The sequence below is a fragment of the Alosa sapidissima genome, chromosome 2 (genome assembly GCF_018492685.1).
Source record: "Alosa sapidissima isolate fAloSap1 chromosome 2, fAloSap1.pri, whole genome shotgun sequence".
Lineage (NCBI taxonomy): Eukaryota > Metazoa > Chordata > Actinopteri > Clupeiformes > Clupeidae > Alosa > Alosa sapidissima.
In genome coordinates, this window is record NC_055958.1 from 42,094,698 (window position 1) to 42,116,805 (window position 22,108).

General features: G+C 42.5%; 1 protein-coding gene across 1 annotated transcript in view; it reads right to left on the minus strand.

Annotated features, from left to right (window-relative positions):
• Positions 1-6,824: 6,824 nt before the first annotated feature.
• The window catches only part of LOC121685917 (ZP domain-containing protein-like), a 35,829-nt gene continuing 20,545 nt past the window's right edge, over positions 6,825-22,108 (minus strand). The window contains exons 6-13 of the mRNA XM_042066775.1: positions 18,404-18,448; positions 17,837-17,960; positions 15,218-15,327; positions 11,963-12,138; positions 10,969-11,369; positions 10,035-10,131; positions 9,339-9,540; positions 6,825-7,100 (exon numbers count right to left, since the gene is read on the minus strand). Of these exons, the coding sequence (XP_041922709.1) occupies positions 6,955-7,100; positions 9,339-9,540; positions 10,035-10,131; positions 10,969-11,369; positions 11,963-12,138; positions 15,218-15,327; positions 17,837-17,960; positions 18,404-18,448 (1,301 nt within the window). The 3' untranslated portion in view covers positions 6,825-6,954. The remainder of the gene's footprint in view (positions 7,101-9,338; positions 9,541-10,034; positions 10,132-10,968; positions 11,370-11,962; positions 12,139-15,217; positions 15,328-17,836; positions 17,961-18,403; positions 18,449-22,108) is intronic.

Sequence of the window (22,108 nt, forward strand, 5' to 3'; positions counted from 1 at the left end):
GCAATGTTTAGCTTAGTCTACGACACTAACGTGCGAGTATTACAGCTAGCTAACTGGGCTACGTGTTGCAAACTCAAGTAAATGACAAAACTTACCACTCTGAAGTATATTCAAACTCAAATATACTGTTCCAACACCTACTGTATGTATCCGTATGTCACCTTGGCTGTTTCAGTGAGTGCTGTCGGCCATGTTTGCGTCTTTGCTCCGGAACTTCGCTCGTTGTAAACCAACCAATCATCACGCAGGTTATCTAAATATTCATGAGCATACCATAAAAGGAAGAAAACCTCTCGTTTCATTCTAGGGCTTTTAACCAAGTTTGCATTAGGGCGCATAGAACAGCACATATGCCATTTTCAGCCCAACCAATGTTACACACCCTATTCAGAGACCTTAAGGACCAGCACAAAATACCCTATATCATCATTCTATCCTATCACCCCTTTAAGGCAAGGAGATGCAGGTAAGCACATCATTAATGTCAGCCTTCTATTTATTGTCATCAAAACTGCAGAGGAACAGACAAGTTCGTAGGGCGTCTCTGGTGTCTGCAGACATGAGTGTGGCATCTGGCACAATATGCTGTGTGAGGGAGGGACTGACTGGCATCTGGCCCAATATGCAGTGTGAGGGAGGGACTGACTGGCATCTGGCACAATATGCTGTGTGAGGGAGGGACTGACTGGCATCTGGCCCAATATGCTGTGTGAGGGAGGGACTGACTGGCATCTGGCCCAATATGCTGTGTGAGGGAGGGACTGACTGGCATCTGGCCCAATATGCTGTGTGAGGGAGGGACTGACTGGCATCTGGCCCAATATGCTGTGTGAGGGAGGGACTGACTGGCATCTGGCCCAATATGCTGTGTGAGGGAGGGACTGGGGAAATAATAAAGTAATGCAATAATACACTGGGGGGACAAAATAACGTTTTCACAATATTCTATTTTTTTAGACCCACAATCACATCAGCAGTGATGGTTTGCATTGATTTCGGAGGTGTTCACATCAGCAGTGATGGTTTGCATTGATTTCGGAGGTGTTCACATCAGCAGTGACGGTTTGCATTGATTTCCGAGGTGTTCACATCAGCAGTGACGGTTTGCATTGATTTCCGAGGTGTTCACATCAGTAGTGACGGTTTGGCCGCTGCAGAGAGAGCTTGTCTGAGGAGTCAGTAAACAGGCCTCCTCAGGAGGTACAGTAGCAGGGGATATGTCGCCACTTAGTGGTGATAACAGAGAACTGCAGCTGCCCTGCTCTCACTCAAATGTATGCAGCAGCAGTATTTTGTGAAAGTAAAAAAATGTGTTATTTGATATGGGAATGTTCTTTCTATTCATCTATGGATTTTAAAGACAATAAGCCAAAACTGTAAATGTAATATAAGCAGGGCTTTGAACCGGTTCAAGGAACGAAAACGAAAACCAGGAACTTTTTGTATTTTACAGGGAACAGAAACGAAACCGGAAACGTTATTATTTTTTATGTTCTGGAACAGGAACACTTATTTAAAAATAATGGTAACCGGTTAATACCGGTTTTATTTCGTTCCTCGTTGCCCAATTAATTATTTTCCTGCGCACGTTACCATGACGGCTGTGGTTCACTTCCTGTGTGACATCACATCAGACATTCGCTGACTGAATGGAGAGAGAGCGGTGGATTAAAGTCTCCACTCCACATCTTAAATAAGAGGTAAATTACGATCCATTGTTAATTAAAACGCTCATTCCAAACACAATATCAATAGCTATATTTGTCGACTCCACGTTAATGATGGACTAGCGAACATTTGGCTAAATGGCCTTTCCCCCGACAGTTGGAATTTGTTGTTGCCCGAGTGGCATAACCACGTGTCTTAATAACGTGGTTACGTTTGTGTGGAAATTCTCTTTTAACAATAAACTACACATTTCAAATAATTGTAGGCCTATTTATTATTATTAATAATATAATTATTATTATTTAATAATGGTTGTAATATTATTACATTTGGTTTAAGTTGGATGAGAAAGATGTGACATAATTCTATAGCATTAAACAGCTGACAGGAACAAAATTAACCGTTCCGGGAACAGTATTTTTTTGTTCTAACCGGTTCGGGAACGTCAATTTATTGGTGGAACTCATAACCGGAAACGCTATAGTTCCGTTTCTGTTCGGAACGAACCGATTGGGGAAAAAAAAAAAAAAAAAAAAAAAAAAAAAAAAAAAAAAAAAATCGGTTCAAAGCCCTGAATATAATCATATCATAAAGGTCACTGTTACGAGACACAGACTCAAGGCACAGAGAAGTCAAGTTCGGAGATTTTACTTGTTGGTTTGCAGGAATTCAAATATAGAAACTGAAAACAGGACTCTTCAATTCTCAGAGGAAGGAGTAGTTTCAAACATAGGAGTTACTGGATCAATTCAAAGGGAAACAAGGCAAGAGTCCAACGATGTCACAGAAATGCAAAGGTCCAAAAGGCAAACACAAAAGTCAACTTAACTCGTGGGTTTCTTCTCTGCAAGATTCAAGCAGCAAGGAGCTGAAGTCCGTGTAGCTCAGTGTGAAGCCAGACAATGAGTGAACAAACACAGGGGTTTACATAGTGCTGGCAATTAGGACAAACGAGGGACAACGAGGGCAGGTGTGGCCTGTTAGTAGACAGGGGAGAGTGAGTGAGAGAGAGGCAGTGTTTTCAGTAGAGTCAAGAGTGGGCGTGGTTGATGGAGAGCTTGGTGTGGCTGTGACAGTCACACACCCCATCCTCATCCATGAGACTGACGTGGAGCATGTCACCAGCTTCAAGTTTCTGGGTGTCCACATCTCTGAGGACCTCTCTTGAACACCTCTACCCTGATCAAGAAGGCTCAGCAGCGTCTCTTCTCTGTAAGGGGACCAAAGATGGTCCAACTGTCTCACTAATGTCATGGTTATAGTGTGCTGTGGGAGTGATATCTTTCTGATTAAGCACAGTTAAACTATATGTTCTACTGTTAAAGGGGAACTATGCAGGGCTCTCAAGTGTCACGCATTGAGCGTGACAGTCACTCATTTCGGTCTTTAGTCACGCACTACCGCCACACATTTTATTTCTCACGCAGAAAAACTACTAATATATGCCGCAGCGCCCAAAATTTCTATGGCTGCGCCGAACTTACTGTGGAACAGACAGGGATCAAGCGCGTCTCCCCTGGAGTTCTTAGACGAGTCTGCCACTAATCAGCCAATCAAAAAAAAGAAAGGGGCTGCACAATAGCCAATCAGAAAATAGTACTATTGTATCTGGGTAAGATTTAACACAACAACCAATGAAAAAAAGCATACCCTGGAATTGTTCACGTGATTCTGCTACCGAAGTTTCGTTCACCCTCAGAGCAATGGAGCTTCGAGCATCACTTTGAGATGAAGTCATCTTTTAATGTTACAACAAATTCACAACTTGTTGGACACAAACAATGACAACTTGACTCCTGTTAGAGAATGTTTCCCAGATAATTAGCATCAGTTGTTCATGTCTGAAACTTAGCCAACAGTTACCTGCTCAGAACACATTTTCGTTATCACACGATGACTGACATATTGTCACATTATCAGGCTTAAAGTGTTCAGGAACCGTGCCTGACGTCCTCATAAATGTCTGATAACTTCAGGCACAGATTATTGCTTTAAGCCAGGGGTCTCAAACACCTGGCCCGCGGGCCAAATGCGGCCCGCGTCCGGCCCAATTCCGGCCCGCGACGTATGTCAAAATAATAATGTAATCCGGCCCTTGAGACTATTTTTAATTGCGACAAACAACGATACTGATTAAAATAGTCGATAGTTCCAAGTACGGTGACAAATCTCATTTGTACTCTGCTCCACTATGTGCTAGACATCCAGAGCTTCATTCAAACCCAAAATCGCTGCGCAAAGTTTTCAGGAAATACTTGTATTAGGCTACACGCGAGAAACACAAAGACATGCATTTGTAATGAGGGAGGGAAAGTAATCTCATCGCCATCTAGTGGTTGCGTTCCTAGAGTTTAGCGGAGTGCATGGGATTTTTTTTTAGAAAAAATATATCTCGGTGCACATTGGGATCTTAATTTAATGCCTTCCATATGTTAGGCCCTGGGGTCACCTCTATTGCTTCAAGTGGTCATACCTTATTTTTAGGATCAGTTGAATTGTTTTGAGTTTTTGTCGTAACACGGTGATAAGGAACTACAGCTGCATGTGACGTCACATGTTTGGGCGCTTAATCTCTAACTGATCAATACGCAATTTGCTTAACTGGCTTAACATATTTTTGTAATAACGGATCGTGATGTAAACCGCGTGGTGATAACCTTTATGTCAGGATAACTGGTGTTGTGCTTCTACTCACATGAAGAGCTAGCTCAAAGTGTTAAGTGTCAATGCTAACCAGGCTAATAAACAAACCATGCTACCTTGAGTAACGTTGAAGGGTAAAGTCACGTGACTTCTTTTGTAGTTCGTTTATGAAACAAAAGGAGCAATTTCGATTTTCTTAAATAAGGCAAAATAGGGTCTGACATTTTCACAGTTAGAATATTATTACTGTATAGACACTGAACAATATTTTTGGTGGATAACATGGCTGATTTGGCTTCACAATATTTTTTTTTAAAATAGGTCTATGGGACTTAACATTGGAGCTGCTCTTCGATAGGAACGCAACCACTTGGGGCGCTGGTTTTCACTTTCCCTCCCTATAGTGTTGCAGAAATTAAGCAGAAATAGGCCTACACCAAATGTTGAAAAACGTTTAAGTGTGATGAGGTCTTAGGCTATGTTATTCACCTATTCTAAATCTGAACAAGAATATCCTTTTGGAGATTATGATCCATCGTCTATTGAATGGAGGTGCGTCTGCATGTAGCCTATACGACGGTGTCCCGCCCACTAAGCATACCATGCTTATTTCGACCCTCTGCCCAACATAGCTTGGAGGTTGCAGTGGTAATCGTGATGATAGTGTCCGTAATGGACGTGGTACAGACAGCAAGGCTAGTAGAAATAGGGCTCTAAACTACAAAGTCACCCGCAATATGATGCGAACTTCTGGGTACTCAGATTACCCGCGATAGGAACTGATTTGTCCAGAATACTTTATTGTAGGCCTTGTGGTTTAGAAACCATATACATCTTATGTGTTGGTATACATCTTAGATGTTTTCCTGTTAATTTGTTATGTGGGTAATATGAAAAAAGGAAAGTAAACCTGCTCAAATATGTTCATCCAGTATTTACTGAAAGGTGCATAATTTGAGGTGCTTGCCATCCAGTGCCAAATTAGATGGGTACATTTACCCCCTTCATAAACTTTTGTTTTACTCAAAGATTTTTACATTTACAGTAGGACTTTATCTCTGACCACTTTCAAGCCATGGCCTTCTGACATTTTGATATAAAAATCCAATGGTGTTGCTTTCTTATAGTTTGCCAGGTTTAAAAATGTTAAAATATTTTTATTTATAAGCTAAGGTTGATAGCACAGGTGTCTAAAACTAGATAAAACACTTGCACTTTCTGTTTGCAGTTTTGTGTGGTATTTGAAAAAAAGAACATTGCATTTTCAGAAATAGCCAGCCCTCCAATCAGATGATGTTGGCAGAATTGGCCCCCAGCTCATTTGAGTTTGAGACCCCTGCTTTAAGCCCTGCATTATAAACAACTCTCTCTCACCAAATATGCTTAATCATTTTATTATCACTAAATAAATAAAAGTAAATAAATACTAAATCAATTAAAGTGTATTGCATAGTCGATGTTATAGGTCACTTTTAAAATATTGTCATGTTATAATAATAATAATTATAATAATAATAATATAATAATAATATTTTATCATAATTATATCCTGGCCATGGATGCATTAATCATTGCATCTGTCTTTCAAAAATGTTAGGTAGAAAGCAATTAAGCATCCTCTCATTTGCCCTAAGGAAAGCCCCCTAAAAAGTCCAGGTTAGTGGATGCTTGCACAGAGAAGGTGGGGGAAAGGGTAGGCCCATTATTGAATCGTCAGTGTCATGTGTCAAATATTTTCTTCTGCAATTCTGAGCAATTATAAATTATACTTATGCCCCATTTTGATTGTTTTGCCCAATATTGCACATCATACACTTAGGAGGGCATTGCTCCTACATACTTTGGCCTGTAATCAAATGCCTGACCTCTTTGGAAAGCTGAGACACTGCAATTTTTGTGTGTGATGTACTGACAGAGTTATCGACAGGGAATGTCCCTCTTGCCTGTCCTCAAAACTTGAGAGCCCTGACTATGCAACATTTTCAACTTAATAACACAGTTTAGAAATTATTGTGATGGTAAAATGACCTGTTGTGACGAGCACCTTCAAGCATCAGTTAGCCATGCCGGCTAGCTCAAGCACCGGTTAGCCATGCCGGCTAGCTCAAGCACAAGTTAGCCATGCCGGCTAGCTCAAGCACAAGTTAGCCATGCCGGCTAGCTCAAGCACAGGTTAGCCATGCCGGCTAGCTATTAGATGGCCTCATTTTTACATGTTCATCATGGCAGAGCCAGTGAAAATACGGTTGTGAAATATGCACCCCAAAGCTATAGGGGGAGCTCCGTAGAGAAAAATGCAACAACAAAAATCAGCGAAGAAAACTGGAGTTACAGAACGGCCCTTTAAAGTTATCATTCAAACGATGCTGATTAACTATGCTGATAAACTACCTGTTAGACTTTTGCCATTATGTTTAAGATATCATTCAAATGAACTAGTGATGAACTATATGTTTTAGGGTGCTGTGTTTGATATTATATTATTGAAGAACAATTCTCTCTCACACACACAATAATATTGCTAAGAGCATCTTTATTGTCACGATGATCATAAAAATCACTTCATGGAGGATGGTTGGAGACACACGACAAAAATCAGGGGGAAATCCCCCATTGATTGTTAAACTCTCAGCAGAGATGATCTCAGATGTCAGTGGAGGGCAGTTTATCGTATCTGATGTCGGGGCTCCTGTTCCTGTGGATTAGGACTCCACACACCATAGCAACAGCTGCCAGGAGACCCCCAATAACGAACACCAGGTTCAGACTCAGGCCTTTGTTGGCCACTCCTGGAAAACAGAAGAGAGACGCGTAAGTTCAGTCACCAAACTAATACCAAATACGATTAGATTAGCTGTGTTACTGATCAAACTGAACACAAATACGATTAGATTAGCTGTGTTAATTGGATTAGCTGTGTTAGCTGGATTACTGACCAAACTGAACCCAAATACAATTAGATTAGCTGTGTAAGCTGGGTTCCTGACCAAACTAAACCCAAATACGATTAGATTAGCTGTGTTAACTGGGGGGTATTCCATCAACCTCGCTAATGAAGGCGGCGCTTAACAGAAATAGCCTGGCTTGAACTTGCGTAGACTTTCACTTGGGGCTGAAGCCGTTCCATTAACTCAAGTTAGCGGCATCTTGGCCTCGTTTATTCAAGCGAGGTTTAGTTCAGCTTCATCTCTGCTCGTGCACGAGGTAGAAAAGTAGACCAAAACAGTAGATTGACGAAAAGACGATATATGTCGTAAAATTAAGACAATACTAGATGATTTCTGTTCGATAGGCAAGCGCCATCTACAGGATTTTCATCGAAAGTCATCAAATTTAACATCGAGAGAAAAAAATAGATTGCCTACAGAAATTGGAGAATAATGAAAGCATACATTTAAAACAACAATGCTAATGGTTTGAAATCAATTGTGAGTTTGATTGGCTTCACTCTTGAACACATAGACTATAGCCTACAGTCTATGCTTGAACAAAACGAGTGAATGAATAAATAGTATAAACTCAAAAACAACTTTGCCATATATTCAAAACTATCAATAGCCTACGTTCTTATATTAAAAGAGTTCACTCCAAATTATTGTCTAGGTGTAGGTGGTCATAAAATAAATTAGTATCAACATAATAGCCTATTGTCTCCCATAAGTCCCAAAGTGTTTGAAATAAAATGATCTGAAATGCAATGGCTTTCAATTCAATTTATGCCTAGTTTTTGATCTATGTGGCACACAGTTGATTTGACATTCATGAACAATCGTCGACACATGAAGCAGTTTTAATTATTCGCTGCCTAGGCTACAGAATAATTATCCTTTGGCTTGCATCAGATATAATATGTCACTGAACAGCTTACCAAATGTGCATGACCCTTTATCAGCAGTAGAGATATGTCTTTCATCAAAGATTATAACTAAAAATGCCATCATCAAGGTGATAAACAATGTAGCCTTAATACTTCGTATCGGAAGCGAACCTGCGAACACGCAAGAATGTAATTCCTTTACTATACCGTCTCGCTGCACGTTACACCACTACCGAACGTAGTGACGCAGAGTAGCACGATTCCTAGAACCACACGCATGTGAAGTTAAAACATGTTTAATCGTATAATCTTCATACATTCTTTGGAGGTAGTGAATGTGTAAATCCATGCTTGGTGCACTGTCGGAAAAAAAACATTTCTATAGGCCTACTTCTATTTTTGAAGTTGTAGGCTACAGGTGACGAGAGCACAGGTTGACGGAACCATCTTTTTGGACTTGTTTTCCGACTGATTGTTTTTTTTAGCAACACAGCTTAATTTAGCTTGAAAGTTAACCTGCTACGGAGCAGGTTAGTTCTGTGGCTTAAATTCCCATGGTTACCAAGCTGGGATTCACGTTAACCTCATTAATGGAACGGACTTCTCACTAAAATTAGCGAGACTTATCGAAATAAGCCAGGTTTGGCCTTTAGCGAGGTTGATGGAATACCCCCTGGATTAGCTGTTTTAGCTGGATTACTGACCAAACTGAACCCAAATACAATTAGATTAGCTGTGTTAGCTCTGCTGGCAGTGTCAGCAGTGTTATCTGAATGCGGTGTTTTACCTGTGTTGCCTGGATTAGTTGTGTTATCAGTTTTAGTTGAATGAGGTGTGTTGGCTGTGTTAAATCTCCTACCTGTGTGAGGTGTTACCTGTGTGAAGTTTGTTAGATGTGTTACCTTAGAGACCTCTATTACCTGTTTGATGTGTGTTACAGTAGCTGTATCACCTGTGTTAGCTGGTTTATGTGTGTTAGCTGTGTCACCTGGGTTAGCTGGTTTATGTCTGTTAGCTGTGTCACTTGTGTTAGCTGTATCACCTGTGTTAGCTGGTTGATGTGTGTTAGCTGGTTTGTGTTAGCTGGTTGATGTGTGCTAGCTGTATCACCTGTGTTAGCTGGTTTGTATTTGCTGGTTGATGTGTGTTAGCTCCATCACCTGTGTTAGCTGGTTGATGTGTGTTAGCTGGTTTGTGTTAACTCTATCACCTGTGTTAGCTCCGTTGTTGGCGTTGACGAGGGCCCGTCTGAGGCGCAGAGGACCCTGGGAGATGAAGTGGCTGGCTGTCTGGACAGGGACGTCCCTCTTGTGGATCTGGTGTCCAGAGACCGAGCCGTTGGTGCAGCCCTGGGAACACCTGCTGCCAGGTACGCCAGCCTCACACAGGATCACTGAGCAGGTGATGAACACCTGAGCACAGGAGAGTCACACAGGTGAGTCACATGATTGACAGGTGAGTCATTCAGCTTCCGGATGGACACTGCTCTTTCAGGGCATTTCATTATGACTCGTATTACACAGTGGAATTGGGGTGGTGGTAATGCAGTAGTTAAGGGACTGGGCTAGTATGCAGTAACCTGAAAAGATGTTGGTTCAAATCCCACCATCCTCTGTTGTGCCCTTGAGCAAGGCACCTAACCCCAAGCTGCTGCTAAATAGATACATGTAGAGACAATACCCTGTGCTGATTGGATGAAAAGTGTAATACATCGTGCTGATTGGATGAAAAGTGTAATACATCGTGCTGATTGGATGACAAGTCTAATAGCCTGTGCTGACTGGATGGAAAGTATCTGCTAAATGGATACATGTAAAGGTAATACACAGTGCTGATTGGTCAGGAGGGTGCCAGTGTCTTCACCACCCTTTGAGCGCGATACTAACAGGCTGGCAGTATTTCTCACATGGTCATGTAGTCCAATGAACTTAAAAGCCTTCATCCCAAACTGGACCTTCGACTGATGGCCCGAGTAGAACTCTACCGTGTCATCCACCTCACACCTGTGTGCAAAGAGAGAGAGAGAGAGAGAGAGAGAGAGAAAGAAAGAGAGAGAGACAGACCTTCACAAACCAAACTTAGGGAGAGAGAGACCTTAACAAGTTTAACCAAGAGTTTCATCACATTTTATGCTGAAATGACGACTCTGTTTCATGTATTATATTCAATTAATATATGGCTCTTCAGACTGCTGCAGAAAGTTCCGTTCACATGAATGGACCTTCCCAAAGTTCCGTTCACATGAATGGGCCTTCCCAAAGTTCCGTTCACATGAATGGGCCTTCCCAAAGTTCCGTTCACATGAATGGGCCTTCCCAAAGTTCTGTTCACATGAATGGGCCTTCCCAAAGTTCTGTTCACATGAATGGGCCTTCCCAATGTTCCGTTCACATGAATGGGCCTTCCCAATGTTGGCAGCAGAGTCCTGCACGGGTCCATTTTTGGAGACCCGCCCCTGCCAAGTTCAGTACCAGATCCGTCCCGTCACCCGTGATGATATCAGCTAGATTAAATGACTATCAGCTAGATAAAAGTAGCTAGATTTGTCGCTAGTCGCTTTTTACAAAAAAAGTCGCTTGGGGGGTCTGATCTTGCTAAATATGGCGACAAAGTCGCTAAGTTGGCAACACTGGCTACACCTTTAACTGTTCTATTTCAGTCTTGCTACACAACACCTTTAACTGTCAAGTTCTATTTGTCTTGCTACACAACACCTTTAACTGTAAAGTTCTATTTGTGTGGCGAACTATTTGTTTTCTCACTGGTTGATGGGGTAGAATCCCAAAATATGATCCTTTGATCCCAAAATATGATACCTAAGAGGGGGCAGTAGGTCTTACCCGTTCTGGATGATGGGGTAGGACAGCGCCTCCTGGGGGTCATCGCTGGGAGCTGCGGTGCAGGACTCGGCGAACAGCTCGGTGTTGGGGATGGAGGAGATGGACTCGATCTGCATGAACATCATGTCCCCCAGGTCAAACTCCAGCGGGTAGGAGTTGGGGTCGCGCATCTGGCTGAAGCCGTTGGAGCTGAAGAACTCGAAGCGGTACGTGAACGTGCCGAAGCCACGCTGCATGAAGGTGAGGGGCGGCCGGTGGGCGTCGAACTGGACTGTCACGTTGGTGCGCTTCGGATACTTACAGGAGAACTGGATCTCCACGTCGTGTCTCCTGGTGATGACGTCCGTCAGGTCATCAAAGGACACTACCTCGTTACTGAAGATGAGGCTCTCCCCATCATCCTGGCCAAGACAGAGATGGGGGATGGGGAGGGTGTTAGCGGTTAGCGTGGACAGAGAGAGATGGGGGATGGGGAGATGTTAGCGGTTAGCGTGGACAGAGATGGGGGATGGGGAGATGTTAGCGGTTAGCGTGGACAGAGATGGCGGATGGGGAGGATGTTAGCGGTTAGCGTGGACAGAGATGGCGGATGGGGAGGATGTTAGCGGTTAGCGTGGACAGAGAGATGGGGGATGGGGAAATTGTAGGCTACAGGCTGATGTGCGTTTTATTTGGAGACTGTTTTGCGAGACAGAGTTTGCTGCTGATATTCTGGGGATAGGCTACAACATAGCCAATGTAGGACTTTAGCCTTTTAATATATTTGCTGCATTGGATCAGTCTTTCTAGAACAGGCAAGAGCTTTCTAGCCTCACGTCAGCAGCGCCGCATCACCCATATACATTAAAACAACCAGCGGATGGCGGGCGGGTGCGGTTTTGAAAATTGGTCAAAAAACGTTGATGCGGATGGATGATAAGTTTTGCTATGCAGTTACGGTTGAAATAATAGCCCATCCGCGCATCTCTAGTGTGAGTGCGTGTGTATGTCTCACCTCCATCTGTGTGCCACATGTGCTGAGGGACGTGTTGGCGAGTACGTGGGTGCCGTTGGAGTAGAGTGTGCAGAGGGGATCGTTGAGACGCAGGTGGTCCTCGTGCAGCCCAATGGCAGAAGACCTCTCAATCACGATGGACATGGTGTTCTCCGTGCAAATCACACGAGACTCAACTACACAGGGAAGACACATTCACCTTCACAATCACGATGGACATGGTGCTCTCCGTGCAAATCACACGAGAGTCAACTACACATGAAGACACATTCACCTTCACAATCACGATGGTAATGGTGCTCTCTGTGCAAATCACACGAGAGTCCACTCCACAGAGAAGACACATTCACCCTCAACTATTTGTACTTGCACGTACAGGCACCTTCTTCGCTGAACTGGCCTTAATTCTAATTTTCCTAGAAATATGCCACAGATCCTCTCCTCTCCTCCCCTCGTCTCAAGTTCCAGTGTATCAGCTTGTTTGCCATCCATATTTACATATGCCTGACAGACAGTGCCGCCGCTCCGACCACACGCATCATCCCTCTCCGAAGGACAGAGGGGGCACCAACATTTAGCCAATAAATACTAGCTTTACTGTCAAATTGCACCAGCACCATGTTACATGCAAGGATGATACTTTTTGGGTCCTCTCAGTCTACACCACGTAGCATATCTAACTTTCCTTACTCCACTTAATTGGGAACGCATCTTGCATTCCATTCAGATAGCTAGGTGGCTAACGGGCTCATAATTCACTTTTAACTAGAAACAGAAATGTGAAGCATGTCATTACACACTTCCCTTCCCAAAGCCATGAATGCTGCTAATAACAACATATATTGTGCATATTAACGTTAATATAATATATGCTAATAACATATATTGTGCATGTTAATGTTGATGCTAATAACAACATATATTGTGCACATTAATGTTTATATAATATATACTTATAACAACATATATTGTGCACATTAATGTTAATGTAATATATACTTATAACAACATATGTTGTGCATATTAATGTTAATATAATATATACTTATAACAACATATATTGTGCATATTAATGTTATTGTTGTGCTATCAATGTTGCTCAAATAAACAAGAGCTGGTGAAAAGGCATGATGAGCATGTGAGACTCAATGCTCTTAAAGTGACAAGGCACCATTTATTAGTCAAACAGCATTTCTTCAGCCATTAATGTTTAAAAACACACAGTAACGGTCTGTAAATTATAATAATTAGAATTACTTTAGGTGTTTGAGTTATCATTGAAATGTTATAGCAATTTAAGATTCATCACAATCAACTTACTGGCATTTCACACAACTCAGATCACTGTCATAATTTTGTTGTGACAGAAATATTGAATCATGGATGGTACCGTTTCCCTCTTCTTTTTTTTTAACTGCCCTGCTGTTCTGCTGATGGGGTGGCATTGGAACACTGTTCTAGTAGGGTGTTCTTGTTCTGCTGACGGGGTGGAATTGGAACACTGTTCTTGTAGTGTGTTCTTGTTCTGCTGATGGAGTGGTATTAGAACACTGTTCTAGTAGGGTGTTCTTGTTCTGCTGATGGGGTGGCATTGGAACACTGTTCTTGTAGTGTGTTCTTGTTCTGCTGATGGAGTGGTATTAGAACACTGTTCTAGTAGGGTGTTCTTGTTCTGCTGATGGGGTGGCATTGGAACACTAGTAGTGTGTACTTGTTCTACTGATGGAGTGGCTTTGGAACACTAGTAGTGTGTTCTTGTTCTACTGACGGGGTGGCATTGGAACACTGTTCTAGTAGTGTGTTCTTGTTCTACTGATGGGGTGGCATTGGAACACTAGTAGTGTGTTCTTGTTCTGCTGACGGGGTGGCATTGGAACACTGTTCTAGTAGTGTGTTCTTGTTCTACTGATGGAGTGGCATTGGAACACTAGTAGTGTGTTCTTGTTCTACTGATGGGGTGGCATTGGAACATTAGTAGTGTGTTCTTGTTCTGCTGACGGGGTGGCATTGGAACACTGTTCTAGTAGTGTGTTCTTGTTCTACTGATGGAGTGGCATTGGAACACTAGTAGTGTGTTCTTGTTCTGCTGACGGGGTGGCATTGGAACACTGTTCTAGTAGTGTGTTCTTGTTCTACTGATGGAGTGTCTTTGGAACACTAGTAGTGTGTTCTTGAGAAGGAAGGCATAGAGGTTTTGTTTGAGATGTGTCCACTCTTCCTAAAGTCTTTGTGGGATTGATACTGATCCTGTGGCGTGTTTGGGAGTTGACTGCCAACTGCCCTAGTCTGTCCCTCATCCTCATCCTCTGCCCTGTGGTGCCTAAAGTTAATCTGACTCAGATGATTGGGCTGTAGAATGTATCGGCTCAGACGCTTGGGCTGTAGAATGTATCAGCTCAGGCGCTGGGGGCTGTAGAATGTATCTGGCTCAGACGCTTGGGCTGTAGAATGTATCAGCTCAGGCGCTGGGGGCTGTAGAATGTATCAGCTCAGGCGCTGGGGGCTGTAGAATGTATCAGCTCAGGCGCTGGGGGCTGTAGAATGTATCTGGCTCAGACGCTTGTCCCTTCATTCCGTCTCCACTGTGTCAGTACATGCGAGCCCTGTCTTTCCACTAACCACTGCATTCTGGACCAGATCAGTTTTTATTGTGTGTACTCACTGGCATTGATGCAGCTTGTTACGGCCCTAGTGTGTTCCCTAACCCCTAACCCTAGTGTGTTCCCTAACCCTAACCCTAGTGTGTTCCCTAACCCTAGTGTGTGCCTGCCAGCATCCAGAGCCGTGGATGGCTGTGTGTATTGTGTTTATTTTGTGTATTGTTCTGAGCTTGAGCTTCTGAGTGTGATCTTGACCTGCTCATTTCCAGTGGGGAGAGTGGCTACGATGTAGCAAATTACTGGCCTAGTGTGGCCAGGGTGTGCCGGGTTCGGCAAAACTACTCCCAGCGGGGAGGTTGTGTGTTTGTATGTGTATGTGTTTGTTTGTTTCTATTTGGCTTAGGCCTAGCCATCTTCCTACTTTTAGTGTGATTGTCTGTTTAAACTTTTATTTTAATTTATCAATAAACCGGTCATCTCAATCATTTACTTCCTTGTTTCTGTTTACTGCTCTCCTTTATTTAAGTTAACTAGTTACGCAGCCTTATGCCCCTAGGCGTTTTAACATCCAGACAAAACACAGCTGTGGAGACATTAAGGTGTGTGTGCATGTGTGTGTGCTTGTGTGTGTGTGTGTGTGTGTGTTTGTACTCACTGGTATTGATGCAGCTATATGAGATGTTCAGATACTTGAAGGTGCCAATGCATGGGTCAGTGAAGATGCTGTTGGAGGCCTGCACCGAGCAGGAAGTCTTTCCATCACACCTGTTGAAAAAAGAGCAGGTGCTGTCACAAAAAGCTGTCACAACACTGACAGTGGTCAGTGTTGTGTGTAACGCGTTACAAAGTAACGAGTTACAGTAACGTAACTACTTTTTCGAGTAAAAAGTAATGTAACGCGCTACTACTGAAAATTTGGTAACGTAACGTAGTTCCTTTTTCATATCTGTTACTTTTCCCAGGGACAGATTTGACAGTGACGCTGCTTTCTCAGCTGCGCGCTTGCGCAATAGGCACAAGCTCCACACGGCAGCCTACATGACAGAGGCTGGTAGCATGAAGTGCAATTATAGCTCCACATGGTACGTGACAGAGGCTGGTGGCAATGAAGAGCAATCATAGCAAACGAGACGGAGCCAACGCTAACTTCTGAGGGATGGAGGTAGCCTATTCACATTACTCGAACTCGTTGAAACTAAGGGGAGGAATGTGAGTAGTTGTAGCCTACACTGTGCCCTGCAGGGGTGCCGCTACCCATTTTTAAGGGGTATGCAACAACAATATTGCCCCCCCCCCCCCCCGTCCAAAAAACACAAACAACTAAAGCAAAACAAAAGGCCAATAATTTACACTATTACTGTGCATTAGCGTGTATTGGATATGTTTTTAAAGAAATGCTGCCAATTTTATGCTTAACTTGATGTTATACTTGATAAGTATTGATTAATGGTGCATTGTCACTTGCATTGTCTAAACGGTTCTCATAACGTCCTTTTGCCAGCTATTGTTCACAATGGATAAGGCTGATCCAACTAGCCTTGTTTGTTTGCACCACATTGCCAACGCAATATTAAGTTATTACAAGGAGCCTTCATTGTTAGGATATGGAAACATGTAATGAGTTGCTGCTAGCGTGACATTTCTGTTTGCAGTTGGCCATTAAAAGTGCAGTATGAGCATGGTAGCCACCTAGCTATCTAAATGGAATAGGCTAACGCTAATTAGTCTGCTGTAACATTCATATTTGCAAGCCTCCAAGCACAGACGTCATCGCTTTAAATCCTACCTGTTGCCTTTCACCGTCCACTTATTTAACTGCTGTTGCATCCCTTGACATGCCATCTCCTTTTCCCTCTTTCTTTTTCTATTTTTAGTCGTCAACAGCTTTTTTTTGCTGTATCCATCATTTTCCATAGACGGCAACTCACTACTCGTAGGCCTACCTGCTCGCTCAGCGCTGACGGCGCCCCCACTCCCTCTTCTATGTCAAAATTCTATGATGGAATCTTATGAGATAGGGCGTCCTCTAGCCTGTTAGTCCTCTAAAATGTTATAGAACATTGAGAAAAAGTTCTATAATGATTTAGAAACGGACAGCAGTAGCTACATATAGAAAATACCAAATATATTATTTATTTATTTTTACCATCGCTTTGGCGCCCCCATGGTGCTGCGCCGCATATAGCGCATACCCACTTTTTGCGCCACTGGTTTTTTTTTGTCTACTGCCGTTAACTCAACTGCCAGCTATTGATACGATTTGCACTAGTTTTGCACCAAATTTTGGAGGAGCGCCTCTTTAATGAAAGAGTATAAGGCTATAAAATAAGCCCTTATATATTTTGTGTTCACCTATATGCCCAAGATGTATCGAGGCTATGTTATATTTGATATTGTTTCATAGGGCTTAGTGGTGGTGTTGAAGCCTATAAGCCCAATGTTTTCTTGTCAAGTGCTCTGTTTGTGGCATTTTTTAAAATAAAGAGCACAAAAGAAATACCTGTTATGTCCTCCATAGTAGAACTTTATGTAGGCCTACACATTTAGGAACCGATATTGGGTTCTGCCCAAAGTCGAGCAACGTAAAAGTAACATAAAAGTAACGAGTAACGTAATAAGTTACTTTCCATAGAGGGTAACTAAGTAAAGTAACGGGTTACTTTTTTGAGAAGTAAAGAGTAACGAGCAAACACTACTTTTTAAAAGTAACTTCCCCAACACTGACAGTGGTAACGTAGTGGATAAGGAGCTGGGCTAGCATCCTCCATCAGGCTTCTCTGAAGCTAACTTGGGACTATTGGGCATCACTGCTCTAGCATTCTCCATCAGGCTTCTCTGAAGCTAACTTGGGACTATTGGGCATCACTGCTCTGTCAGGCTTCTCTGAAGCTAACTGACACTTTGGGCCATAAAGGAATACAGTATATGTGGCTACAATTGGGCTACTTTCAAGAATCTGTGACTGAAGTGTTCCTTTATTTTTTTTGAACAGTGTACTTTTGATGGTTCTCTTCTAAGTTGTTGATACTTTTGCAGGCATTTATGCTAGGAGTAACTGACCTGTTTTCCATGATTGAGAGACTGTTTGAGGGAGTTACGCTAGAAGTAACTGACCTGTTCTCCATGATCGACAGACTGTTTGCAGGCATTTATGCTAGGAGTAACTGACCTGTTTTCCATGATTGAGAGACTGAGGCAGTTACGCTAGGAGTAACTGACCTGTTTTCCATGATCGACAGACTGTTTGCAGGCAGTTACGCTAGGAATAACTGACCTGTTTTCCATGATGGAGAGACTGTTTGAGGCAGCACAGTTGGTGGTTTGAATAGGTCCACCTGGGCACGTGGTTGCGTCTGTTCGTCCGTAGTTAGCAGTGTGAACCATGATCTTTCCGGTTTCTGATGGGTAAAAACTGTGAATCAGCAGACAAAGTACACACTGTAGGAGAGATTAACATCTCTGAGCTGCAGTTGTGATTGGTTCTGAGAGATCATGTGACCTCTGAGCTGGGGTTATGATTGGTTCTCAGGGATCATGTGGCCTCTGAGTTGTGTTTGTGATTGGTTATGAGAGATCATGTGACCTCTGAGTTGTGTTTGTGATTGGTTCTGAGAGATTAACGTCTCTGAGCTGCGGTTGTAATTGGTTCTGAGAGATCATGTGACCTCTGAGCTGTGTTTGTGATTGGTTCTGAGAGAATAACATCTCTGAGGTGCGGTTGTAATTGGTTCTGAGAGATCATGTGACCTCTGAGCTGTGTATGTGATTGGCTCTGAGAGACCATGTGACCTCTGAGCTGTGTTTGTGATTGGTTGTGACTGTGAGAGATGGCTGTACTCACCGCAGGTCAGGCTGACTGGAGTGTGCTCACAGGCAATGCTGCTCTCTGTAGGAGACACACAGGAAGCACAACATCAGCAGGAGTGTGAAGAGGCCCTCATAACTCTCAGTTAATACCAGTTAATACATACAGTGGGCATCGCTTTCAAATGACCACTTCATTCGCGCATTACGAGGCGTGAAGCTGCGGGAAGCTTTAGTACCACTTTCAGCCACTGTGCGTCGCTCTGCCACTGTACATCGCTCTGCCTGCCGCCCCTACTGAAAAAGCAGGATCTACCATTAAACATAATTGTTGCCGAGAGTAATCCCAGCCTACGAATTCAATAACAAAATGTAGTCAATTGACTGCTTGACATGTCATTTTTATTTTTCTGTAGAATAAACAAATACATCTGCTTTATGCCGCAGAATTAGGCTACATTCATATTTGGCTAACTTCTGCAGACGCGCAAAGACGATATGAGTCTGTTGCATTTCGTTAGATGTCCGAGTCACGCATAATGTTTGAAAACCACTGGCTCGTAATCACAATAATTTAACACACGACAGTTGGATACTTCATCATGTTCCCATGCCTACATTTTGGTGAGTAGCATAGAGATCGTTAAAACAATAAAGTATGGCTCTCCGTTTGGGACATCGAAAACTTATATTTTTAATAGGGTAGACTTCCGTCGGAGATGCTGACTTGCAAAGGCCTCGGGATAACACGTTATCTCCACTATCATCAGTCAATGCCTCCTTGATCAAAGTGGGGAATGAAAGAAAAAGTTTGAGAACCACTGGCTTAACAAGTTACCTGCAGTCCAGAACACACAGAATATTGCAACAGAAAGTTGCCTTTATAATCAACTACTATTTGTTCCAACAGCATTCAAACAAAGCCTTTATAAAAGTGAAAAAAAAAAATATTCCATAAGAAGTAAAATAAAATACTGTTACTGTAACTGTATCCCAAGCTCCCCACGTCTGTGACAGGCAGACGTGACACCGCTAAATTCTCAGCTTGTTTATAGCCTACCCCACACTGAACGCGTAAGACCGCTAGCTAGGCCCATCACTGTGGGGTGCGGCAGCCTACTCTCTGGGATTTAAGTCAAGCAATATAACCATACAAATGTTTCAAAATGAGTAATTTCGGCTTTGTCTGAACTGGCCATTGTAGGCTACGTAAAAAATACAAGTAGGCCTAGGCCTATCCCCTATCCAATGATATCGGCAAATGTCTGTTTTCCAAAGTAAGAATTTCACTTCACCATGCACCTTCGACAATGAATAGCTCATTACACTTATGTTACTGTTGAACGTAGGCCTAACTGGTATCATTACAAACATTATTCTGTGTCCTAAAAACTGGCATTTTATGGCATTGTGTCATGTAAGGTCGTTGCAAAATCTAGAGAAATGTGTGAGGTGGTCAACATTGGGTTAGACACCAGGGGCCATATTCACAAAGCCTTTTATCTTACCACTAGGAGTAGGCTACTCCTAAATAGCAATAAAAGATTTTAGCTAGGAGTTTCTCTTATTAAGTTATTCACAAAGCCTTTCAGAACTAGCCTAGGCTACTCTTAGTAAGGAAAAATGACAACTCCTGAACAGATTCTGATGCTGAGCGCTCTAGAATCTTTGACTAAGAGTGAGTGAGTCTTCGTTGCTATGGATGACGTTTTTACTCATGCACGAGCTTGACTGAAGTGACCACCTTGATTGGCTGATGATTGTAACGCTGGAATGATTCCAAACACCTCCCTTATGATGAGTGGCAGGTGACAGGTCTGAGAATGCGTGCGCTACACAAGGACAGAAGATGATGAATAACTGAATAAAAAGGCCTAGCCTAAATGAATCAAGAGTAAGGAAAAACAAATAGCCTAGTAGCCTAATGAAACATATGGATTGATGTAGTATCTTTGTAACATTATTAAATTAGCCTACTCTGTTACTATGTCTATGCCTACGTTTGCAAAAGAGAACATTTTAATTTGATTCACAATAATGTTACATTTAATTTAACATGTTGACAATGAGTAGCCTAGTTTTGGTTGTTGTTGATTGCATGTTAGTTATGCAATGCAAAATTGTAACTGTATCCCAAGCTCCCCACGTCTGTGACAGGCAGACGTGACACCGTTAAACAGGGCCGGTGTTACCAGATATACGGTTTCTGAGATTCTGAGTTTCCATGGGTGGAGTTTAGCGTGAATATTTATAAACGGAGGTTGACGTGCGCGCGCGCCTAGAGAGCATTCATGAAGCGTGACTCAAATGGAACTGAAAATGTTGTTAAAGAAGCTAGAAGACTACAGCAATTTTAAATCGTTTTTAAATGTTGATATGGGATATTGTGGAAAAACGTGACAATTTCGACGACCACTGGTGGTCGAGTAAGTGTATGATTAGGCAATTTGGCGTCTAAGTTTTGATCTTGTGTAGCTTTGACAGGCTAGCCTACAGCCTATCAAATTGTCATTACTTTCATTTAGCCCTGTTTAAATGGGCTATTTAGCACTTAAGGTTGTAATGTCAGTGGGACATCATGGTAAATGTCTTGAAAATGTTAGTACATCATCTGTTTTTGTGTGTGATGTCCAATGAGTTTCGAGGTTTGGTCATGCATGCTTGCCTACACAAACATGTTAGCCTAGTTTGACAAATGTACTTGTGCTGCATTACAATGCCCAGCTAGCTACCTCTGTTGCCAAAAATGCTTTATTGGACATTCTGATATCTTGGAGTCTTGTGAAATAATAAAACTTGTTTTATACAATCATGTTGTTATTGTACCATTAGGGAAGCAGGGCATTAATATGGTCCATGCACTTACAGTATATTGGTTATGTTTATCCATAAAGGTCATAACTGCATTAAGTCAATATGCTTTATTACCTTACAAACACTGTCTAGCTTTACATGGATGATGCCTTCTGTAAGAGAAGTCATTCAGATACACAAGATGAATGGGTTATGGTGTGGTGAATGGGTATGAATGGCTAATGGTTACAAATTAAGTAGTACTTTACAAGAACCTATGTGCTCAATGAGGATGATGGGGGGGGGGGGGGGGGGGGGGCTATAACGTAAAGTTCATCAGTCATCAGATTGAGGTGAATGACTACATATGGGCTGATTATAACAGGTAGTAATCTGGCCCTTCAAACCCCAAATTAGTCAGAGTTAGGACACACACAGGCATGTATAACATGCTATTTATTGCACAGACATTTGTGTTGTAGGCTATACAGTGGGTCAATTTGATGTAGGCTATGTTGCTGCCTGGGCTAACATGTCACTACAGATGCACAGAGCCTAGGCTACAATCAAAACGATAAAAAAAACAAACATAATAGCCTAGCTAGGCTAAGACTACCATCAAGGCCTACTGTGTAAAAATCGCCAATATCCTTAATGGTAAGCGACCCACTGAATCTGACACAAAGTTTTGTTTGACTGGCTGCGACACAAGATAACAACATTGACGCCAAATTGCATCTAAACTCGAACACATAGTCATACTTTCCATTAATAACACATGACAACATCCAAAAACGTGTTAAAGGCCGTGGTCTTCTACTTTCTTTGACAACATTTTCAGTTCCATTTCATTCACGCTTCAGCAATGGGCGTCTAGGCACTCGCGCACGACATCCTCCGTTCATAAATATTCACGCTAAACTCCGCCCTGGAAACTCAGAATCTCAGA